Raw genomic sequence first — 21,295 nt, forward strand, 5'->3', positions numbered from 1 at the left:
ATGAATTTTGGTGTAATCATTATGATTACTGATAAATCAATTCGCAGAATTATTGGAAATGAATCAGAAGAATTATTGTAACAATTCCAGGTCATTGACTCTTTATTATGATAATTTAATCAATTCGCTAACGTTAGGAATCCTCCCTATTATTGACAATTGTGAGTTTCAGCTAAATGTCTTTAGTGTATTGATTATTTAATTAATTCGCGGCTGATGCGAGCTTATTTGAATCATTATAATCACTGATTCATTATCGCTCCTGAAACTGTGAAAAAATATTGAGTTTTGACCAATTTTTTCATGCTTCCTATTTCATAGCAATTATCAATCGATCAGCAATTCTAGGATCAATTGATTCGATGATGATGTGGGTTTACCTGAATAAAAACAATAATTATAATGATTCAGAGTGATGACCCTCGGTGTAATCATTCTGAAGGTTAACGCAACCTTCTCGTCAATTCGCGACGAACACAGACTGATTATCTAATCAATTCGCAGTTGATCTGAATCATATAATAATCTTTATAACGCCTGCTGGCAGAATGATGATTTTCGGTTAATCTATTGATCCCTAAGATGTTTAAAAGCTGTCGAAGTGAAAAAGGGAATAAAAAAAATCGTATACGGGACGCGGACATTTTGGCGAGCAACAAAGCGTAACGGGGAAGCGTCGCGACGTCCAGCGTCCGAAACTGAACCAATAATCCGGCCAATAAAACAAGCTGGACCTGGAAAACCATTAAAGGAATCGGGGCTCCCGATTATCTGTATCGATTTACGGTCGATCCTTATTGCCTCGCCGAATCCGGGACGATTATTGTTCGGCCGCACTTTAAACGTTGTTCACTTTTGCCGCATTTAATATTTCTGGATTTCAACTTCGATGATTCGACTTAAATGTGTTGTTGTTGTTTCGACTTTCGGGCGCAGAGGGTTTTATCCAATTCAGGGACTTTATTTCCCCGGTGGTAACATTTTGTCCTTAAAAAAAAAAAAAAGAAAAAGGGAGGTAACGCATCTTTTGATTTTCGCTCCCTGAGGAACCGACTCCTGCGTACACGCTTTAGCGAAGGTATAAGAGGATATTGTAAAAGTAAACGGCAGTTTTCTTTCTTTGCTCTCACTCTCTCTCTGGCTTCTTAAGGGAAATATTACCCGGAGGGTCTCTCCTGGCAAGGATATATCTATTAAGACAAACAATTTGCTTAAGAAAAAGAGTCCTTTTTATATCTCCCGGCCGCCCTATATACCTATATACAATATCCATGTCGCATTGTCAAGGGCAAATAAAAATCCTCCCTCCGGGATTTTATTGTGAGGTGTCGTAGGCGTGAGGAACGTAATTGAATGGATGTAAAAATACCATTCCAATCAAATCGGAATACGTGATCTTAAATCTGTCGTTTCGAAATCGGGAGGGGGACTCATGCCTCTTCCGGTTTCTTCCCTTTAAAGTAGCGGGAAATTCGACGATGTAAGAAGGTACAAGCCACGTTCCAAATTCAGTCAAACTTTCTTTTGTTCTTGTGACTTTTCGAGCGGTTAAAGTATAAATCTTTTTGTATAACAGGCGGTTGAAGGGCTCCCTCTATTTGTTCCGGACGTCAAGGATTTTTTTTTGTTTTTGCACGCACTTCAGTAAGCATCTCACTGCCGCCTGACAAAAGCGATAATGACTTCAAGTATGTTAAAATAATTAAAAACGACTTCGAGGCATTATCTCAACAGCCTAAAGATATTTGGAAATTGGTCAACGGTCAACAAGTGCCTTAAAATCATTAGATTTAATAGATGATGACATCAACAAATTATTTTAAGTGCCTAAAAATATGTAGAAATGACTTCAAAAAATTATTTCTAAGTGTTTATAAATATTGAGACATGGCATTAACTACCTGGAATAACAAGGAAATTAAATCGAGTGTCTTAAAATAATTAGAAGCGTTTTCAAGACAATCTTTCAGGTCTAAAGGGGACTGCACAAAGTCTCGGTCTCATATTTTTTTTAAGGTAAGTTTACACGTGTTTCTCTCCTAAGGGAAACACGAGACCCTAAAAATCTTAGCGCTAAAAAGGCTACAACATGGTTTCAAGTCCAGTGTGCGTGTTTAATGTGACTTGAAACCATGTCTAAGATATTGAAGGTCTGATGATGCTCTTAGAAGCGAAACACGTGTAACCGACTTTTTGAATTGGGATTTTTTTTTTTTAAAGTTGAGAGCGAGGCTTTGTATAGTCCCTTTTAGATTTTAGAATCTAAATCTCTTTGAGAAAATGGACGACTTCTATTAATTATTTCAGGTGCCTTAAAAAATTAAAAATTACTTCAACTGCCTGGAAGAAATTAGAAAATATTCCTAGTGCCTTGAAATAATTAGAAATGACTTCCAAAATAATTTCAAAAGACTTAAAATACATAGAAAAGACTTCAAATGCCTGGAATAAATTAAGAAATTATTCCAAAAAGTTATTTTAAGAATATGTAGAAATGGCTTCAAATGCCTGAAAGAAATAGAAAACAAAATCGAGTGTCTTTCAATAATTAGAAGCGACTTCAAGAAATTATTTCAGGTGCCTGAAAATACGTAGAAAAGACTTCAACATGAGAAATTACATCAAGTACCTTAAAATAATTAGAAGCGACTTCAACACATTATTTCAAAAGCCTCAAAGTATTTAGAAATGACTTCAACTACCTGGCCGAAATTAGACATTATTTAAAGGATCTAAGAATATTGAGAAACGGGCTAGAACTGCCTAGAAGAATTAAAAAATGATACCAAGTGTCTCGAAATATCTAGAAACGACTTTAAGACATCATTTCATGTGCCTAAAATATTTAAAATCGCTCAACTGCCTGGACGAAACATTGGAGGACGACAAGGGCCTTAAAAAAATTAAAAACCACTACAAGAAATAATTTCTAGTGCCTTAAATAACTAGGAATGGCTTCAACTGCCTGAAAGACTTAAAAAAATTATATTGGGTTTCTAAAAATAATTAGAAACGACTTTAAGACATCATTTCAGGTGCCTAAAATATTTGAAATGGCTTAACTACCTGGACGAAATAAGAGGACGACAAGTGCCTTAAAATAATTTGAAACTACTTCAAGAAAAACTTTCTAGCGCCTTAAGATAAGTAGAAATGACTGCAACTTTCTGTAAGAATTGAGAAATTATGACAAGTGCCTTAGAAAAATTACGAACGCCTCCAACTACCTGGAGCATATGACGTTAAGAGCCTTAAAAAAATAAGAAATAATGGTTTGACCAGGTTGGAAGAACTGAAAACTGAAGCTTTGATTGCCTGAACAATCATTTCATCTGGATTTCTTTGATTTCTATCAAAAAGGCACCCTTAAACCACTCAGAAAAGGTCAAAATATCAACCAAATCTTAATATAATTATAGTCCACAAGAATATATGGGTATATCTGTATACTATCTGTAATCCACACTCGTAATCACTCTTAAACAACGACGTTGCAGAGCAAACATTTTGGCCATATGTGCTGAGTGACTCCAATTAATTAGATTATACGTCATAAAGATACGGAGCTAGCCAGGTTACGGATAAGATAAGGATATTTTGTTATTATAGTGACCATTTTCTCCTCATAACATTACCATATTAAATTTTTACCGAAAATAACACCCAAGAAGTTCACAGACACATCCAAGGCCTTCGATAACTAGCAGCATCACGAAGGAAAAAAGTTATCTGTTGGGTCTTTGCCTCATTCAAACTCTATACATTAGAAACAGTCTAGTTTCTCCGAAAAACAGTTGACTCGTGTATGCTAAGACATGTATTTAATTAAATAGTCATCAGAATACAAGTAATGGATGGTAGATTTAGGACGTTAATTATGGTTTAATCAAGTTTCTGTTTGCGGCAAAACCCTGTTAAAACTATCGGAAAATATGCCCCAGCTGAATTTCAACCCTTTAACCGTGACACAAATTTGCCAACTACCCGTCGCATTCGTTCGCCGTTTTCGCCCCACGTAAATTGTTAAGCGCAACAGTAAAATCTTTTGAAAATGTCCTTCGAGGCGCGAATTTTTAATTAGCCCGCGTGCTGCACGCTTTAAATGCGGTATTTCAAAGACAATGGGGTTTTTATTTCGGCTAAACGACGGTGCCGTCGCTATTTATGACACGCCCAATGTGTACCAGTTTTTGTCTTTTTTTTACAAGAGCATAAAATTAACTAAAGGGACTCCGGACCAATGGAATCTCCCGTTTAATACACCGAGAGTCGCGCTAGATTGATTCGCCATAAATGATCCTAAACTAACATAAAATAAATTTTAAATTACACGTCGTAAAAGTGTAAATGGATTTCTATAAAAATCGCATTATAAGCGGTAGTTTATCCCTTAACTATAGTATTACCGATTTACGATTTTATCTGTAACTTTTAACAGTGGGCCAAAATATTATTGTGGCCAAAAACGTGTCATAGGCCTAAATCTGGTGTGCCAGCAGTCTTCGAGTTAACTACAGTGTGTCCCAAATTGGGTGTACATGTATGGGTATCTTGGAAGCTATAAGAGATAGAAAATTGGTTAAATGAAGAAAGTTTTAAGGAATTTAATTGCCAATCCAATGTCGCTTTGTGAACGATTTTATCTTTTTTCATTTCTCAAATATTTTGAAAAGACCAAAAAATTGCGTTTTCGAAAAGTCCTGTTTTTTTTATTTTAATATATTTTTAAAATCTGTAAAAACACTCTGTATATGGCGCCCACTGTACCCAAAAGAGACAAGAATAAAGGTATAATTTGCAATTGGAAGCTCTTGAGCTACCATCGAAGAATTTTAATAGGGGTGCAATGTAAATAATGGTCATTTTAGTGGAAGACATGGGTTAAAGCTTCACATGTAATAAACCGTTCAATTTACTGACTTTTCTCGCCTAAAAAATGATAACCCCATCATTTCTTAATTCTTTCACGATCACTATTTAGTCATCTCGAGATGTGACATAAAATGGTGCCATTTATTGGTAGAAGTGGCAAGGCATTAAAATATAACTGGAAGAGTAGGGATTCCAAGACAGGGACCTATAATGGAAACTTGCACTTTCTGTGAGGAACAATAATTGTCAAAGTTGACCTTCTGAACACGACCTGAAAAGTAGGATCCAAACAGTTCCAAGGACGAGCCTCGAAAGCCATATCTCTCTAGTTTCGACCACAATATTCAGTGATCCACACAATCAAATGCTTTGGATACATCAGAGAATACCACTGGACCCTAATATCTTTGTGCAGAGGAACAAGCACTCGACTCTAAAGACAGACAAGAAATATGGCATCAATTGCCTGGAAGAAATAACTTCCATTGCCAAGAAACCCTGTTATCAGAGATCTGATTGCGAAAGACCTAAAGTGTGACTTTAAATGCTAAAATGGTTCAACAGTGCGGAAATCCTAGTGTTTTCTAACAAATTATACAAACGAGTCTAAATAAAAAGTGGTGTAAAAGCAATTTAAGAGGTAATATTTCGTTGGCCAACTCCGCTCCCGGATATTTCCCAGATTTAACAACTTTCGCCACAGTTTTAGGACCTAAACTAGATTCCGCGCCACCGGAGATAAATATATGATAAGCCGCGGCTCTAATTTCGCCTCCGTCGGAATTATATTTTCTTTTTAACGGTATATACCACGTTTTAATGAAACGCTAAATAAGGGAAATTATGGAGGAAATGTCCCGCTTATTGTCGTCCATTTACAAAAAGAAAAATTCGCGGAAAATCTCTCTTTTGTACCTCGGGATATCCGGGACGGGATGCCTCTTAATAATTCAACCTCGAATGCTCCTGCAGGCAATAATGTACGTCAGATATTTTAATATTAAAACGTTTGAACGAAATGCCTCTTGTGAGCAACAAGGCCCTTTATTTCTCGGCAATCCATAAACGTTTGTCATCCCGGAACGTTTCATAAATCACCTGCTCTCGTAATTTTGCAAGTTTCACGAAGAGAAAAGAAACAACTTTATATTTTCCTTTGTATATCCGTTAAAAGAGGTCGCGCGCTTAGACGAGCCGCTTTTGTATAGTGCATCGCGAAAATATTTATGAATGAAATGTTTGTTCGGATTACGTATCATTTTTTTAAAAAGGAAACTCCTTGAATTTAAGACACTTTTGACCATTAATCCTTGGCGCGTTTTTTAGGTATTTTGCCAAGGAGGCAGTTCAGTTAAAAAAAACAATGTCAATACCTGCTTTAGAAAAATGTTGTTTTAACAATTCTTATAGAGAATTTCCTTGACTATAACTAAACTCCTTACACCTTTCCTCATAAACCCTACTGCTATTAAGATAGTTGCCAACGAGGCAAGCTGAGGCATAAGGAATCATTTGAAACTTAGACGTCGCGTATCTTAAGAACAGTTGCTCTAAAAAAATGGTTTTACAATTCCGATAGAGAATTACCTTGGCTGCAACTTAACCCCCTACACTTTTCCTTATAAAGCCTACTGTTATTGAGGTATTAGCCAACGAGGCAAGCCGAGGCATAAAAGAAGAACACCAAATTCTTGGACGTTCGATCTGTAACCTCAACAAGACCCTATGGTGGTTGCCTTAAATTATACAAGTATATATTGAATATATACTTGTTCGATGTCAACTTCTTCTGCTGAAGACCTTTTCCAAGGTTTGTGTCTAAGATTAATGTCTTCTCATTCTCTCAGACTTCTTTAATCTATTAATTTTCTGTTGAATCTAGATCTCTTATTGATTGAGCATGTCATTGATTTGAGCTGTATTTTTTACTTATTCATAATCTTTCTCTTCAATATCCTCTTGTTCGTTGTCTTCTTCTTCCTTTAACGTCTTCTTGGCTAATACAGCTTACCTCCTTACACTTTTCTTAGTAAATCCTACTGTTATTGAAATATTTGACAACGAGGCAAGGGAGGCATAAAATTTAGTTTTTGCAATTCTTTGAGGGTATTTCGTTGTCTACAACTTAAGTCCTTACACTTTTCGTTATAAATGCTACTGGTATTGACAAGTTGTACATCCTGGCAAGCTGAGGCATAAAAAGTTAATTCAAACGTTGACGCCTCGGATCTTGAGAACAGGTGCTTTAAGAAAAAATGTTTTTTTCATTCTTATAGAGGATTTTCTTGGTCACAACTGAACTCCCTACATTTTTCTAGATAAATCCTACTGTAATTGATATATTTGCCAATGAGGCAAGCTGAAGCATAAATAATTATTTCAAAACTTTGACGCCTCGTATCTTAGGAACAATTGCTCTGAGAAAAAACTGTTTTTGCAATTGCTATAGAGGATTTCCTTAGCTACAATTTAACTCCCTACACTTTTTTTCATAAATCTTGCTGTTATTGAGGTATTTGCCAACGAGGCAAGCTGAGGCATAAAACAAGAACACCAAATTCTTGGACGTAGAACCTCGTATCAAGTCGTTGCCTCGAAGTCGTTATTTCTTTTTTGTACTCTTTATTTATAACTTCTTGTTTGATGTCACATTCTTCTGCTGAAGACCTTTTCCAAGGTTTCCAAGGGTCTTCCCATTCTCACAGATTCAGACCTCTTTGACCCATTCATCTTCTGCTGACTCTAGACACCTCAAGAGATAGGGTTGTGCTGTATTTGTCTCTTGTTCGTTGTCTTCTTCAATGTCTCCTTGGCTGATACATTCATTCCTGAGAATGTCCTTGGCTATACCTCCTTACACTTTTACAGTTAACCGTGACTGTGTTTGAGATATCGGTAAAGGAGGCCAATTGAGGGGCCCTCTATAAGACAAAACAATCGGCGTCCTTGTTGCCGCAATGCTTGTCAAATCGGGGCAAACAGCTCGGATTGCGGCCCCGCGGGTGTTCCACCTATAACCTTCGGCAACAAATCAAATCCCACCGCAAATCATTGTTAATGAAAATCGCGTCAATACGGGAAATTTACGTCCGAGGGCCGCCCGGTTATAATGAGAGGCCGATCCATAATACACGTCGGATGATTGTGCCTCGGGGGATCGATCATTTCAGTTTATTCATCCCTTATATAGGGAAGAATAATTCCGAGGGGCGATTTCCATAAATAAATTTTTACTAAGAATGAGAATCGGGACCGTTTGAACTCCCTCTTCCTCCTTCTTTTGCTGCTGCTGCTGCTGCTGCTGCTCACTCCGTCCGAACTTTTCGGAAACTTTCCGAATGAAAAGTTTTTTCGCGAAACGGCAAAAGGCGTTTGGTGTCCTTTGGTTCGCTCCCCCGAAAGCAAATTGAAACCTTACGGGAAACTTTTTAAATGAACTAACGGGAATTTTAGCCGAGTGAATTTTATTGATGACGAAAACTTTATGGAATTATGGTTTTTTTTATTGCCGCTCTGGAAAATTGGATTTAAAACGATTTTTATTAAGTCAGTCGTTTTCGGTATTGTGAAAATGTTCAGTCACCATTAGAAGAGAAAGAATGTATCGGAGGTAATTAAGGAAAGAAAGATAACGCACATGAAGGTACTAATGAGAAAGACGAAGAGTAACCAGAGGTTCCGGATTCAGATGAACAATTAACAGAGCGAAATGGGAAAAATTAGGAAAACAAGAGATGAAATGGAGAGAGAAGACTATATTAAAAGAAGTATTCCACCAGGAAGTATTGCATGAATCTTGTCGTCTCAAATAAATAATGATAAATAAAAACGACTTTTATTAAAAAATAAGATACCTAAGTACAATCGAAACCAAGAAAAAAATGTGTGTAAACTCAAAGGGCGAGGTCTAGCAAGCCGCTATTTTTGACATATATTATATAACTATTTTTCATTATTCTGGTATTTTCACATTTGTCTGTCCATTAGACATTGTCTAGATTTAAATTGATTTATATAAAAAAGTTTAAGATTGTCGGGTATGAGATTGTATATGCTGAAACATGGCTGTTTTATGTTGTGGTACAGTAAAAGCATGGTATGATAAGTGTTATTTCAAAGGAGAACAGGCGGATTTACTCAGGCCCATTAAAGCGTATCTGTCACAGAAGTACACATTCTCGTTGTTGTGCAATATGTCCGATCCGACCGGTCAGTCCTCCGTTTGACCTTTGAGACAATCATTCAGGCGAGCCGTTCAGTACATCGTCCGTTCTGGCATTACTTCTAGGCAATTAAGGCCATTTGTTACAGGCAGTTGAAGCAATTTTTTCTGCCCAATTCTTTTGGGAATCATCTTCAATCCGTGAGGAAATTAGTAAACTTTAAGACAGACTTTGAGCTTATCAAGGAAGGACTTGCTGCCAAGAGTGCAGTGGTCAATTGCCTGGAAGGAAAACAAGATTCTTTAAGTTCTCCCTTATCTATAAAGAGAGATACTCCTTAAAGGCTAAAAGGTTCAAGGCCTTTTTTTGTCATGACATTTTCCCTTGTCTATTATTACTCCATCATCACCAACGATGCAGCTCCTTATCTCAGGTTTAAGTTGTTAGTACCATCTTCTTGATAATTCTTCGCCAATGCTTTAAAGATTTCCTGAAGCCATTCCTGGATTCTTCCAGGTTGTTAAAGCGATTCCCAAGCCTTTGAAAAACTATTGCTGCGTTCGTTTAGATGGTTTCAGCTATTTTAAGAACTAATAAGCCCCCATTGTCGTGGTAAATAAATTTAAGTGGAACAAAGTGTAATTTTAAAGGAGAATAGATGGATTTACTCAGGGCCCTATTACAGAAGTACACAAACTCCTTGTTGTGAAATATGTCCGATCCGCGTACCAGTCAGTACTCCGTTCGCCCTTTAAGACAATCATAAAGAAGCCGTTCAGTAATCCAAGAGCCCTTTTTATCCAGCTTTTTGGAAAGCAGGTAATGTCTGTATAAAGAAATTTGTAACCCCTGGCTAACTTGCTTTATAACATTGGTCTTAGTTTGGTAAGATTGGCTTCATTTTTACTTTAGAAGTTTTCCTGGAATATTCTTAAGCCTCCAGTAAAAGAATCAATCAAATCCATAAACTAGAACCCTTTTTATCCAGCTGTTTCTAAAGCAAGTCTTTTGTATGTGTAAAGAAATTTGTAATCCTGGGATAACTTGCTTTATAAATTTAGTCCTAGTGCTCAGATTGGTTTCATTTTTAATTTAGAAGTTTCCTTGAAATATTCTTAAGCCTCCAGTAAAAAAATTAACCCAATTGATCAAGTAGAATACTTTTTATCCAGCTTTTTCCAAACCAAGTCCTGTATGTGTATAGAAATTTGTAACCCTTTCATAATTTGCTTTATAACTTTGAACCTAATGCTTCGATTGATTTAATTTTTATTTTAAAAGTTTCCTTGGAATATTCATAAGCTTTCGGTAAAAAATCAACGCAATTCACGAACTAAAAGCCTTTTTATGCAGATTTTTGGAAAGCAAGTCGTGTATCTGTAAAGAAATTTCTAACCCCTGCATAACTTGCTTTATAACTTTGGCCCTAGTGCTTCGATTGATTTAATTTTTATTTTAAAAGTTTCTTTGGAATATGTTCAAGTCTCCAATAACAGAATCAACCGAATCCATGAATTAGAACCCTTTTTATCCAGCTTTTTGTAAAACATGCCTTGTATGTGTAAAGAAATTTATAACCCTTCGGTAACTTAGTTCATAAATTTGGTTTTAGTGCACATATTACTTTAATTTTCCCAGATTCCCAAGCGTCTGAAAAACTATTGCTGTGTTGATTTAGATGGTTTCAGCTATTTTAAGAATAGCAGATAGAGTAATAAACCCCCATTGTCATGGTAAATAAATTTAAGTGGAACAATGCCGGCATCAGCAAATAAAGTGTTATTTCAAAGGGGAATGGATGGATTTACTCAGGGCCCTGTCACAAACTCTATGTTGTGAAATATGTCCGATCCGACCGGTCAGTACTCCGTTCGACCTTTGAGACAATCATAAAGACGCCGTTTAGTACTCCGTTCGTTCGGCCGCAAACACGTCGCAATCCGGTCAAAATTGCAGAGGCCAATTGCCTTGAAGGAAAAAAAGATCTTTCAATTCCTTCCTTAATTTATAAATAAAGTTACTTCTTAGAGACCAAGAGCTTCCATTGCCTGTTATTCCTTTATTATTTCTCCTTTATCACCAACTGCATTTACACATTTTATATACAACCCTACAGCATGCATACTTTTAAAATTTTGTATTTTTTATTATTTTATACAAAAATAAAAATAAATTCTATATTTATCCAAAAATTGACGTCTCTAATGGATCTATCAAGACACGCGCTCTCCTAAAGACACGGGACAATAAAAACCGATGACAAGGGACCTTTATTCATCATATACCTGTTCACTGATGACATTAAAAGACCTCTTAAAGCGACTACCGAATATAAAAACTAATAAAAGTACTTTAAAACCGGCTCGTTTAAAACAGTTTGAAACTTCCGAACATTCGGTAAAGTTTCACACAACTATAACAACTCCAAACGATTTTTATTGAGTGTTAAATCTTTTTAGTTTTGGCCGTTAAAAGGTTGTTTGATCAGCGGGTAAAAGCAATTTACTTAATGCGGAAGGGACGAACACGGGGGGCTCTCGTCTCCCCACCCCACTCGAATTTCATTTTTCTTCGAGAAGTTTCGATTGGAATAATAAACGCGGCGGCATATTTCTATACTGATACTATACCCGAGGATATTGTATAGTAACAGCAACTGTACATAGCGGGGGTAAACAGCAATATATTTCGGAACTATTAAACAACGCGCACAGCGGCAGCTATCTTCCTGATATTAGTCCCTATGGCACTTAAACTTTGCTCGTTTCATGCTTTATAAAACCTTCTATATCTATATTTGTGTCAATATTTAGTTGATGCTGGATAAACGTAGTTTCTCCGCAGGCAAATCTTGCTATTGCGGTTTATTGGAATTGCAACTACTCCCGGGATAATATGGATCCTGGAAGCAGTGGTCAGTCCCCAAAAAAACTTGACTGGGAAGAGTCATCTCATTTCTCGTTTGCTGTATCTTCAAACCACACTCCCGAGTTGTATATTTAAAAAGACTGTTGCCTACTGTTCATTAATCCAAGTTCTTTCTAGATTTTTGGCTCTCCTATAAATAAGATTAATCTCTCCAATAATATAAGTTGCGAGAAATTGTATTTGTATGCTCGGAACAAACAAACCCAGATTAAAAATCGAGGGTGTCTTTCCTTCTCTCCCTCCCCCCTTATTCGCCCTTTAAACTCTCTTTTTATGATTGTTTCTTTTTTTACGTGACACGGTTTTCCAATTTTTAGAATTTAATCCGGTTTTTATTGACAACAGAAGGCCGTTACTTTTATTCGACGAAATATTTTATTTATGCAAATTAGTACAGTTATCCCGGAATCTGGCGTCTCCTGTTTCTTGAATAATTCATAGCCGTCGCCGAGCATTAAAAAAAAATGCATAAAAGGCGTTTTTACTGTCAAAATTCCCGATATAGTCTTGGCGTATGGTTTTTGGGATTATCAATAATTAACGGATTTAATTGCCCGATATCCATTAGGCCGTATAGAGCGGAGGGCTGTCTGATGGCTGGCGGTTGCTGTCTTAGCTTGTCTGCCAGCTTCATTATTAATTTTCATTAAAAGCTACATCGGGCCTTCCGTTGTGATTTGTTAAAATGTCATGTTAAATAATAAGGGTGGTCTGTGGTGGATAAACAGATCCGGACTCTGGAGAATATTAGAAGAATTTTTGAACCTAGAAACCCCTATACAAAAATCTGCAACCAACAGCTGAAGAAATTCTTTGGGTTTTTGGAAATATATAAATATCTGGACGCAATAGGCCTTGAAGAAATTCTTTCACTCTTTAATAAGTCTACGAGTTTCTGAATTGCAGGAGTATGGTAAACTAATTATTTAACCAAATTAGCATCAAGGGATCACGGAATGTAGAACTCGTGTGCAATAAATAATTCCTCTTAAGTTGAAGTATTAGTAGTAATTACAAACCTGCCAATAAGATTCTGAATAATTTATCAAGAAGAATAGTTAATGAACGAGTCGTATAGATCTGACCAATTGTCATTTGGGATATACTTGATTAATTTTTTGGTGTATTAACTTGGTTCATTTCCTGCTATTTCTGTGTAGATGATTAATTGGTGTCCACATTTGCAGATGACACGCTCTTCATATATTTTACTTGAGTGCACATTACAAACTCCTTTACTCTCTGTCCCAGTTTTTGTACCGGGTATAGTTAATATACTACTATCTGTAAAAACGTGTCTTAAAAAAGTTTCTTAAGAAAATCGTAGTATTTAAAGGAAGGTGTTTCCTTATTAGGTAATGTTTTGTTCCATACTTTTGGACTAATTTTCAATTTTATTCCAGGCATTTGAAGGAATTCTTCGACTTTTTAGGAAGACTACAGTCATCTGGATCACAAGGGGTTGTGAAGAAATTCTTTGAGTTTTTCAAAGGGTCACAGATGGCTTTAAAGAAATCCTTTGATTTTTTGGGAAGACTATAATCATCTGGATTACAGGAGGCTTTGAAGAACTTCTTCGACTCTTCAGAAAGTCTAAAATTATCTTGATCATAGGTGGCTTTAAAGACATTCTTCGACTTTTTAAAATAATCTACGAGTTTCTGAATCACAGGAGGTCTTGTAACTAATTCTTCGACTTTTTCGAACTTCGATTCTTTGGGATTTAGTACTTCTCTAATCCAACCAATAGCTCCTGGACCACTCTATTCCTGTTTAAACTTAAAAGAAATATCCTTATCAAACCAGATTATTATAGATTAATATTCTAGAGCTCCTGATCTTTGGATCCAAAATAATACAACTTGCGAGAAGTTCTTTTAGAAGTCTAGGAGTTTCTGAATCACAGGAAGCCTTGAACAAATTTTTTAACTTATTTTTAACCATGTGGTCACAGGTGTCTTGAAAAAATTCCTCGATTCTTTAGAAAGTTTACAATTGTCTCGATCCCAGGTAGCCTTAAAGAAACTCTTCAGGATGTTATCAGCAGGACTTGAAAAAATGGGCATCTGCTTTTCCACCACTGGTCCGTAAATTGAAGTGAATTAGCCGTTTTTTTTCCTTTAAATTTCACCGCAAATTTCCATTACTTCGGTTCTGTTTACACCCAAAAATACCCTATAGAGCGTGTGTAATATTACGAGGCCCTTTCATCCCGAAACATGTACGGCCCTAAAGTCGAACAACCGAAGGGCCCCCCTCCCCCCCTAATTATTGTTTTAATTACCGCGAATACATTATTAATGGAAATTTTGAACGATGGGAAAAATGTCCACGTTGGCAACATGGGAAAATAATTAACGAGTGGCCTTGATGAATTTGTTTTAAAATGGAAGGAGGGGGCGGAGGGCGAATTGCTTTTTGGGTTTCTTGTCACGGCTAGCCGATATCGAAAAAATGGCCCCAATAAGGGACAAAAGGTTCCGGATCGTAAACTTTTATCTGCTCCGGACAAATTTTTGAGTTTATCCGCATAAATTTATTCGATCCCATATGACAGTCGTTTCCTTACGCGACAAATGAATTTAAGGTTCAAGGAGTTTTCCGAAAACGTCAGCAATTACGTCTTTTATCCACCCTCACCCCCTTTGGTAGACTCAGCATTTCGTAGCTTTAATTGTCACCCTGCGGTCAGTTAAATTGACATAATTCGCTCTCGCAAAACGTCTAATCTACCGTTGTTTTTCCATTATGGCTACATCCAGACTTAGCTCACGCATTTCACGTTATTCCATTAGGAACGGAATGTGGTAATTTAGCGGACGTGAGTAGGTGAACCGTAATATACATTCCGCTATGTGTCGTTTGTCACCGGGGCGTACGTGGAATAATTTTCGCTTTTTGTGTTAAATTTTCCTATTTAGAACACGGTAAAGTGGGTTATTTGAAGGTTTTTTTAGGCCTCTTAAATCTGGATAACAACTCATAAACATAAAGTCTTTTACATAATTTTTAGCATAAAAAAGAGCGTAATATGTTGCGCAACGGACAACGGAACTTGTTGCTTCAATACAGAGATCAAAAACATTCTTAAAAGTTGCACAACATTTGTTGTCTTATGTTTGCCATGACGTAGTTGAAACAGTTTCCATTGACATTTCCTAGAAATCAAAATTTCAATCAGATGGTCTTTAGTAATTAGCGAAGAAAAAATCTTTCCTTTAGGTAATTTAAAGTCATATTTATTTCCTTCCAGGCAGTTAAAGTCAATGTTTATTTCTTCCAGGAAGTTAAAGTCCTTTATTCTTTTCTTTAAGGCAGTTTGAAGTAATTTTTATTTCCTTCCAGGCAGTTAAAGTCAATATTAAATTCTTCAAGGAAGTTGACCTCTTTTCTTCTTTCTTACAGGCAATTTGAAGCCATTTTTATTTTCTTCCAGGCAGTTTAAACTCTAAAGAATTATTTCTTCTTCTTTAATAAACATTGGATCGAAGAGATCCAAATGCCTGTAATAAACCTTCTAGTTATTAAATGCAATTTTTCTGAGGTGCTCTATTTCCTCTTTTATTCAAAGATTCAACTGCCTTGAATTAGACCTTGTAATTTCGAAATCTCTTTTTGAGCTGCTCTATTTCTGCGTCTTCCTTTTTTCCTTTACTTTCTTCTTAAAAAACAACTTGAGTTTTATTAATTGACTTCAGAATAACTTAGCCCAAAACCTCAATATCCCTGAAATAAGTCTTCTAGCTCTTAATAGCAGTTTTTTTGAGGTGCTCTATTCCCTCTTTTATCAAAAGATCCAAATGCCTTGAAGAGACTTTCTAATTTCAAAATCTCTTTCTAAGCTGCTTCTCCTTCATCCTCTTTCTGTTTTTTTACCTTATCCCTAAGAAACAACTTGAGTTTCAAAAATGAACTCTGGACGAACTGGGCCCAAGACGTCCAAATGCCTGAAATTAAGCTTCAATTCCAAAAATGCAGTTTTCTTGTAGATGTCCTTTTTTTTCATCCATATTCTTTATCTTCTTTTATCGAAAACCTGGAATAGTTTTTTGAGTTCCTCTATTTTTTACTTCTTATTTTTATTATTACTTGTCTTAATCCTGTTTGTCATCTTCTTGATAACAGAAAAGATACTCCAATAATCAACCCCAGATTAACTGACCTCAAGATATCCAAATCCCTGGAAAAAACCTTTTCCTAGTTCTCAATAGTAATTTTTCTGAAGTGCTCAATTTCCTCTCGCATCAAAATATCCAAATGCCTGGAATATCCCTCCCAATTACAGAATCTCTCTCTGAACTGCTTTATTTCTGCCTCTTCCTTTTTTCCTTGACTTTCTTCTTAAGAAACCACTTGAGTTTCATTAATCAACTCTGGATAAATAGGGCCCCAGACGTCTAAATGCCTGTAATTAACCTCCTCACTCTAAAATAACATCGAAGAGACCTTCTCTACCTATTTTTCTCTTCTTCGTACCCTGCTCCCTTTCTGCTTCGTATTCTGACCGATTAATCTCTTCAAGTTTGTCCATAATTGACAAATTGCCCCCCATAAAGACCCAATAAACAAAACGAGAATCGCGCAAAAGGCTAAAAACCAACGATATACAATAAACAAACGATTAAGCCGAGTAAGTAGCGATCTATTACTACTAGTGCCGGGACAAAGAAATATCTGGCGAACAATGGCACAACATAAATGTCTTTTCTGGTACGGCACCAGGACCAATTAACTGGTGAATAATGGCGATATCGTTTATCATTTTCCCGTAGTGCACAGTGGCGGATGGAGAATGGAGATAAATTTCTTGTCGGCTAATATACACTCACCCCCTTTCAAGGAAGAAAAAACAGCCGGAATGTAGCTCTGACTGTAGCTTGCAGCCTAATGTTTTAGTATGTAAGAAAAAGAAACACCCTGTACAATATTGTCGCTATGTAGGGCGGCCCCCTTGACATTTCTAGTAAATATGTCACCGAGACAATCTCTGGATGACCTTTTCGACGGCCTAAGGCATTTGCTCTTTCTGTTATATAATGCGCTTCACAGAGCACCGCAGGTCGATTGGGTTTAATCTACCTGTAGTTAGATAGACAGTTGACCTTAAGATTGAATATGAAGGAGAAACAGTCGAAGAGTGACAAGTGACAAGTTCCCGCAATAATTCCCGCCTGTAACCCTCAACTGAAATTAGGGCGGCCACCGTTCGCCCAATCATGAACAAACATAATTTTAGATTAGACGGCGATATTTTATTTTATTATATATTTTTCTCACGGATCGGGACGTGTGCCATATTGTTATGACATATGGTCGAGTTGGGTAAATATTAACATATCGGCCCTTATCGGGTTGATCAGCCAGGACCGGGGCAGAGCTTATTCCCTATTAAATCGCGATCGTATTGGTGATATATGACATGCGGAAAGTCATTTTTTTTTTATTTTGTTTGAGTAGGAGAGAAGTGAATGAAGAATTTTTATTTTCTTCCAGGCAGTTAAAGCCATTACTGGTTTCTTCCAGGAAGTTGGAGTCTTTTTTTCTTTTCTTCAAGCAGTTTGAAGCTAGTTCTGCTTTCTTCCACGCAGTTAAAGTCAGTCTCTATTTCCTCCCGAAATTTTAAATCTGTTCTTCAAGCAATTTAAAATAAGTTTTATTTTCTTCCGGGCAATTAAAGCCAGTGTTAGTTTCTTCCAGGACGCTGAAGTCCATGCTTCTCTCCTGCACGTAATTTAAAATAATTTTTATTTTCCTCCAGGCAATTGAGAGCAGTGTTAATATCTTCCAGGAAGTTGAAGTCTTGTCTTCATTCCTTCAGGCAATTTGAAGTCATTTTTAATTTATTCCAGGCAGTTAAAGTCAGTATTTGTTTCTTACAGAAATTTGGAGTCTTGTTTTCTTTTCTTTAGGCAGTTTGAAGCTAGTTCTGCTTTCTTCCACACAGTTAAAGTCTCTATTTCCTCCAGAAATTTTAAGTATGTTCTTCAAGCAATTTAAAATAAGTTTTATTTTCTTCTAGGCAATTAAAGCCAGTGTTAATTTCTTCCAGGACGTTGAAGTTCATGCTTCCCTCCTGCACGTAATTTAAAGTAATTTTTATTTTCTTCCAGGCAATTGAAGGCAGTGTTAATATCTTCTAGGGCGTTGAAGTCTTTTCATCTTTCCTTCAGGCAATTTAAAGTCGTTTTTATTTTTTTTCCAGCTAGTTAAAGTAAGTATTTGTTTCTTTCAGGAAGTTGGAGTCTTTTTTTCTTTTCTTTAGGCAGTTTGAAGCTAGTTCTGCTTTGTTCCACGCAGTTAAAGTCAGTGTCTATTTCCTCCAGAAATTTTAAGTATTCAAGCAATTTAAAATAAATTTTATTTTTTTCCAGGCAATTAAAGCCAGTGTTAATTTCTTCGAGGACGTTGAAGTCCACGCTTCTCTCCTGCACGTAATTTAAAGTAATTTTTATTTTCTTCCAGGCAATTGAAGGCAGTGTTAATATCTTCCAGGACGTTGAAGTCTTTTCATCTTTCCTTCAGGCAATTTGAAGTCATTTTTATTTTCTTCCAGGCAATTAAAGTCAATGTTAATTTCTTTCAGGTCATTGAAACCTGTTCTTCTTTCCATCAGGAAACTTCAAGTCATTTTTGTGTTCTTAGGTAATTAAAGGCAGTGTTAATTTTTTCCAGGAAGTTGAAGTCTTGTCTTCATTCCTTCAGGCAATTTGAAGTCATTTTTATTTTCTTCCAGGCATTTAAAGTGAATGTTAATTTCTTTCAGGTTATTGAAACCTGTTCTTCTTTCCATCAGGAAACTTCAAGTCATTTTTGTGTTCTTAGGTAATTAAAGGCAGTGTTAATTTTTTCCAGGAAGTTGAAGTCTTGTCTTCATTCCTTCAGGCAATTTGAAGTCATTTTTATTTTCTTCCAGGCAATTAAAGTCAATGTTAATTTCTTTTGAGGTCATTGAAACCTGTTCTTCTTTCCATCAGGCAACTTCAAGTCATTTTTGTGTTCTTAGGTAATTAAAGGCAGTGTTAATTTTTTCCAGGAAGTTGAAGTCTTGTCTTCATTCCTTCAGGCAATTTGAAGTCATTTTTATTTTCTTCCAGGCATTTAAAGTGAATGTTAATTTCTTTCAGGTTATTGAAACCTGTTCTTCTTTCCATCAGGAAACTTCAAGTCATTTTTGTGTTCTTAGGTAATTAAAGGCAGTGTTAATTTTTTCCAGGAAGTTGAAGTCTTGTCTTCATTCCTTCAGGCAATTTGAAGTCATTTTTATTTTCTTCCAGGCATTTAAAGTGAATGTTAATTTCTTTCAGGTTATTGAAACCTGTTCTTCTTTCCATCAGGCAACTTGAAGTCATTTTTCCTTTCTTCCAGACAGTTAAAAGCCAGTGTTAAATTATTTTAGGTCGTTGAAGTCTTTTGTTCTTTCCTTCAGACAATTTGGAGTAGTCTTTATTTTCTTTCAAGAATTTAAAATCAGCGTTAATACTTTCCAGGACGTTGAAGTCTTTTCTTCTCTTCTTCAGCCAAATTCACATCATTTTTATTTTATTACAGGCACATTTTTATTTTATTAGAGTCAGTGTCTATTTCTTCCCGGAAGTTTGAGTCTTTTCTTTTCTCCTTTAGACAGTTTAAAGCCATTTTTATTTTCTTCCAGATAATTAAAGTCAGTGTTTATTTCTTCCAAGATATTTAAAGGCAGTGTTATTTTCTTCCAGGCAATTAAAGCCACTGTTTATTCTATTATTCTATTTTTATAATTTATTTCAGGCACTTTGAAATTTATTTAATTTTCCTTCCAGGCAATTGGAAATAATTTCTATCAAATTTTCTTCGATTTATTATCTCATCATCTTCAAATTGTAAGATCCAAGGGATCAGCTTTAAAAACAGACACGTACTTTAAGCCAGATTTGGTCTCCAAGCAGTCCAAGTAATACACAAAACAGCCTCAGAAAAACCAAAAGATATTGCAAATAAGTGAAATAAATAAGCTCAAAATAATACCGTCGAGAAACTGTGTAAATTATCCTAACAAGCTGGAAATTTCCATTTTATTCAAAAAAGGACCACATCCAACCCTATAAACACGCAAATAAAAAAGACTCCCCCTCCTGCGCCCGACCCTGGTCGATTGCACTTGATATCCCGAAAAATCGGGCTAATGGCAAAGTGGAACGGCAAACACCAGAGATAAAGCTAAAGAGCATAGGAGTTTATATATAAAGGGGTCGAATAAGGGAAAAATGTTTTTACTAATGAGATGGAAAAGTATGAAGACGAGGTGTCGACGACGACGGACTACTGGTGCGAGAAAACCGGGACGAGGGGGTGCGGTAAAGTGCGAGTGAGACGGAGCAAGGCGAACGCGCGAGAACGGAATCGGATGCACGGATTGAATGCCGCCCTGGACGCTCTCAGGAGGTAATTTTCAAGCATTATTATTACATTTCCCTGTTTTATCAATCCCAATTTCATTAGAAGAAGTTAAAATTATCAATGTATTTTAGGTGTATGCCCATCCAGATGACGCACTCGGACGTGAACTCCAGCCCCCAGAAGCTGTCGAAGATCGAAACTCTACGTCTGGCCAGGAACTACATATCGGCCATGTCGCAGACGTTACAGGAGGGCAGATCCATGGATCTCAATCGGTTTGTGCAAATATTAAGCAGGGAATTGAGTCAAACTACCGCGAATTTACTGAGGGGAACCCTTACTAATGCTGCTGTGAATAAAGACTTTAGTGCGGTGAATTATGACTATTACCAAAAGCCTTTTTGTTGTGCAAAGGCTTGGGCTAGTGAGGACTATAGTCAAGTGTTGTATAGTAGGTCAAGGAACTATTGTGCTTATTATGATAACTATGAGAATAATAGTTATTATGGTATGATAAGTGAAACTGCTGTTGGTTTTGATAATAATGACTTTCGCTGGAGGCATTACTAAGAAATCAGCTAAAACTGCCTCACTGTAAACAAACTTAATCCCTTTTCATTTAATTGTAAACAATATACTTTAATTCTTCCCTTATCGTTTTATTCCTTAAGTATAAAAGTCGGTTAAGCCGTAGGAAAGTAAAAAACTTTTTTTTCCTGAAAAACCCGCTCCATTAGCGGACAGCAGTGAAAAGGCTTAAAAGTATTTCGTAAACCTGGCTTTATTTTCAATCTGTCGAAAATTAAAGTTCCCGAGGGCCCGTCGCTCGCCTCCCTCTCTTGTTTCTTTTTATTTGAACTGTGAGGTCCCGAAATTGGAATATTTATTACTTCGCGGAGATTTTCGATAATGGAATTCTTGAAAATAGCAACCGCCCGATAGGTTAAGGTGGTAAGGAC

General features: G+C 36.4%; 1 protein-coding gene across 1 annotated transcript; it reads left to right on the forward strand.

Annotated features, from left to right (window-relative positions):
* The first annotated feature begins 19,639 nt into the window (after positions 1-19,639).
* Positions 19,640-20,985, forward strand: LOC126747457 (neurogenic differentiation factor 6-A-like). Its single transcript, XM_050456114.1, has 2 exons — positions 19,640-20,381; positions 20,468-20,985. The coding sequence occupies exons 1-2, from the start codon at positions 20,221-20,223 to the stop codon at positions 20,904-20,906; spliced, it is 600 nt and encodes a 199-aa protein (XP_050312071.1). The 5' UTR covers positions 19,640-20,220; the 3' UTR covers positions 20,907-20,985.
* Positions 20,986-21,295: the final 310 nt, after the last annotated feature.

The sequence above is a fragment of the Anthonomus grandis genome, chromosome 19 (genome assembly GCF_022605725.1).
Source record: "Anthonomus grandis grandis chromosome 19, icAntGran1.3, whole genome shotgun sequence".
Taxonomy (NCBI): domain Eukaryota; kingdom Metazoa; phylum Arthropoda; class Insecta; order Coleoptera; family Curculionidae; genus Anthonomus; species Anthonomus grandis.

Excerpts from the sequence above, each read along its gene's own strand:
- LOC126747457 (XM_050456114.1), top strand. The coding sequence starts at position 20,221 with ATGGAAAAGTATGAAGACGAGGTGTCGACGACGACGGACTACTGGTGC. Across the intron at positions 20,382-20,467 it reads GCCCTGGACGCTCTCAGGAG|GTGTATGCCCATCCAGATGA; the intron begins GTAATTTTCAAG and ends AATGTATTTTAG.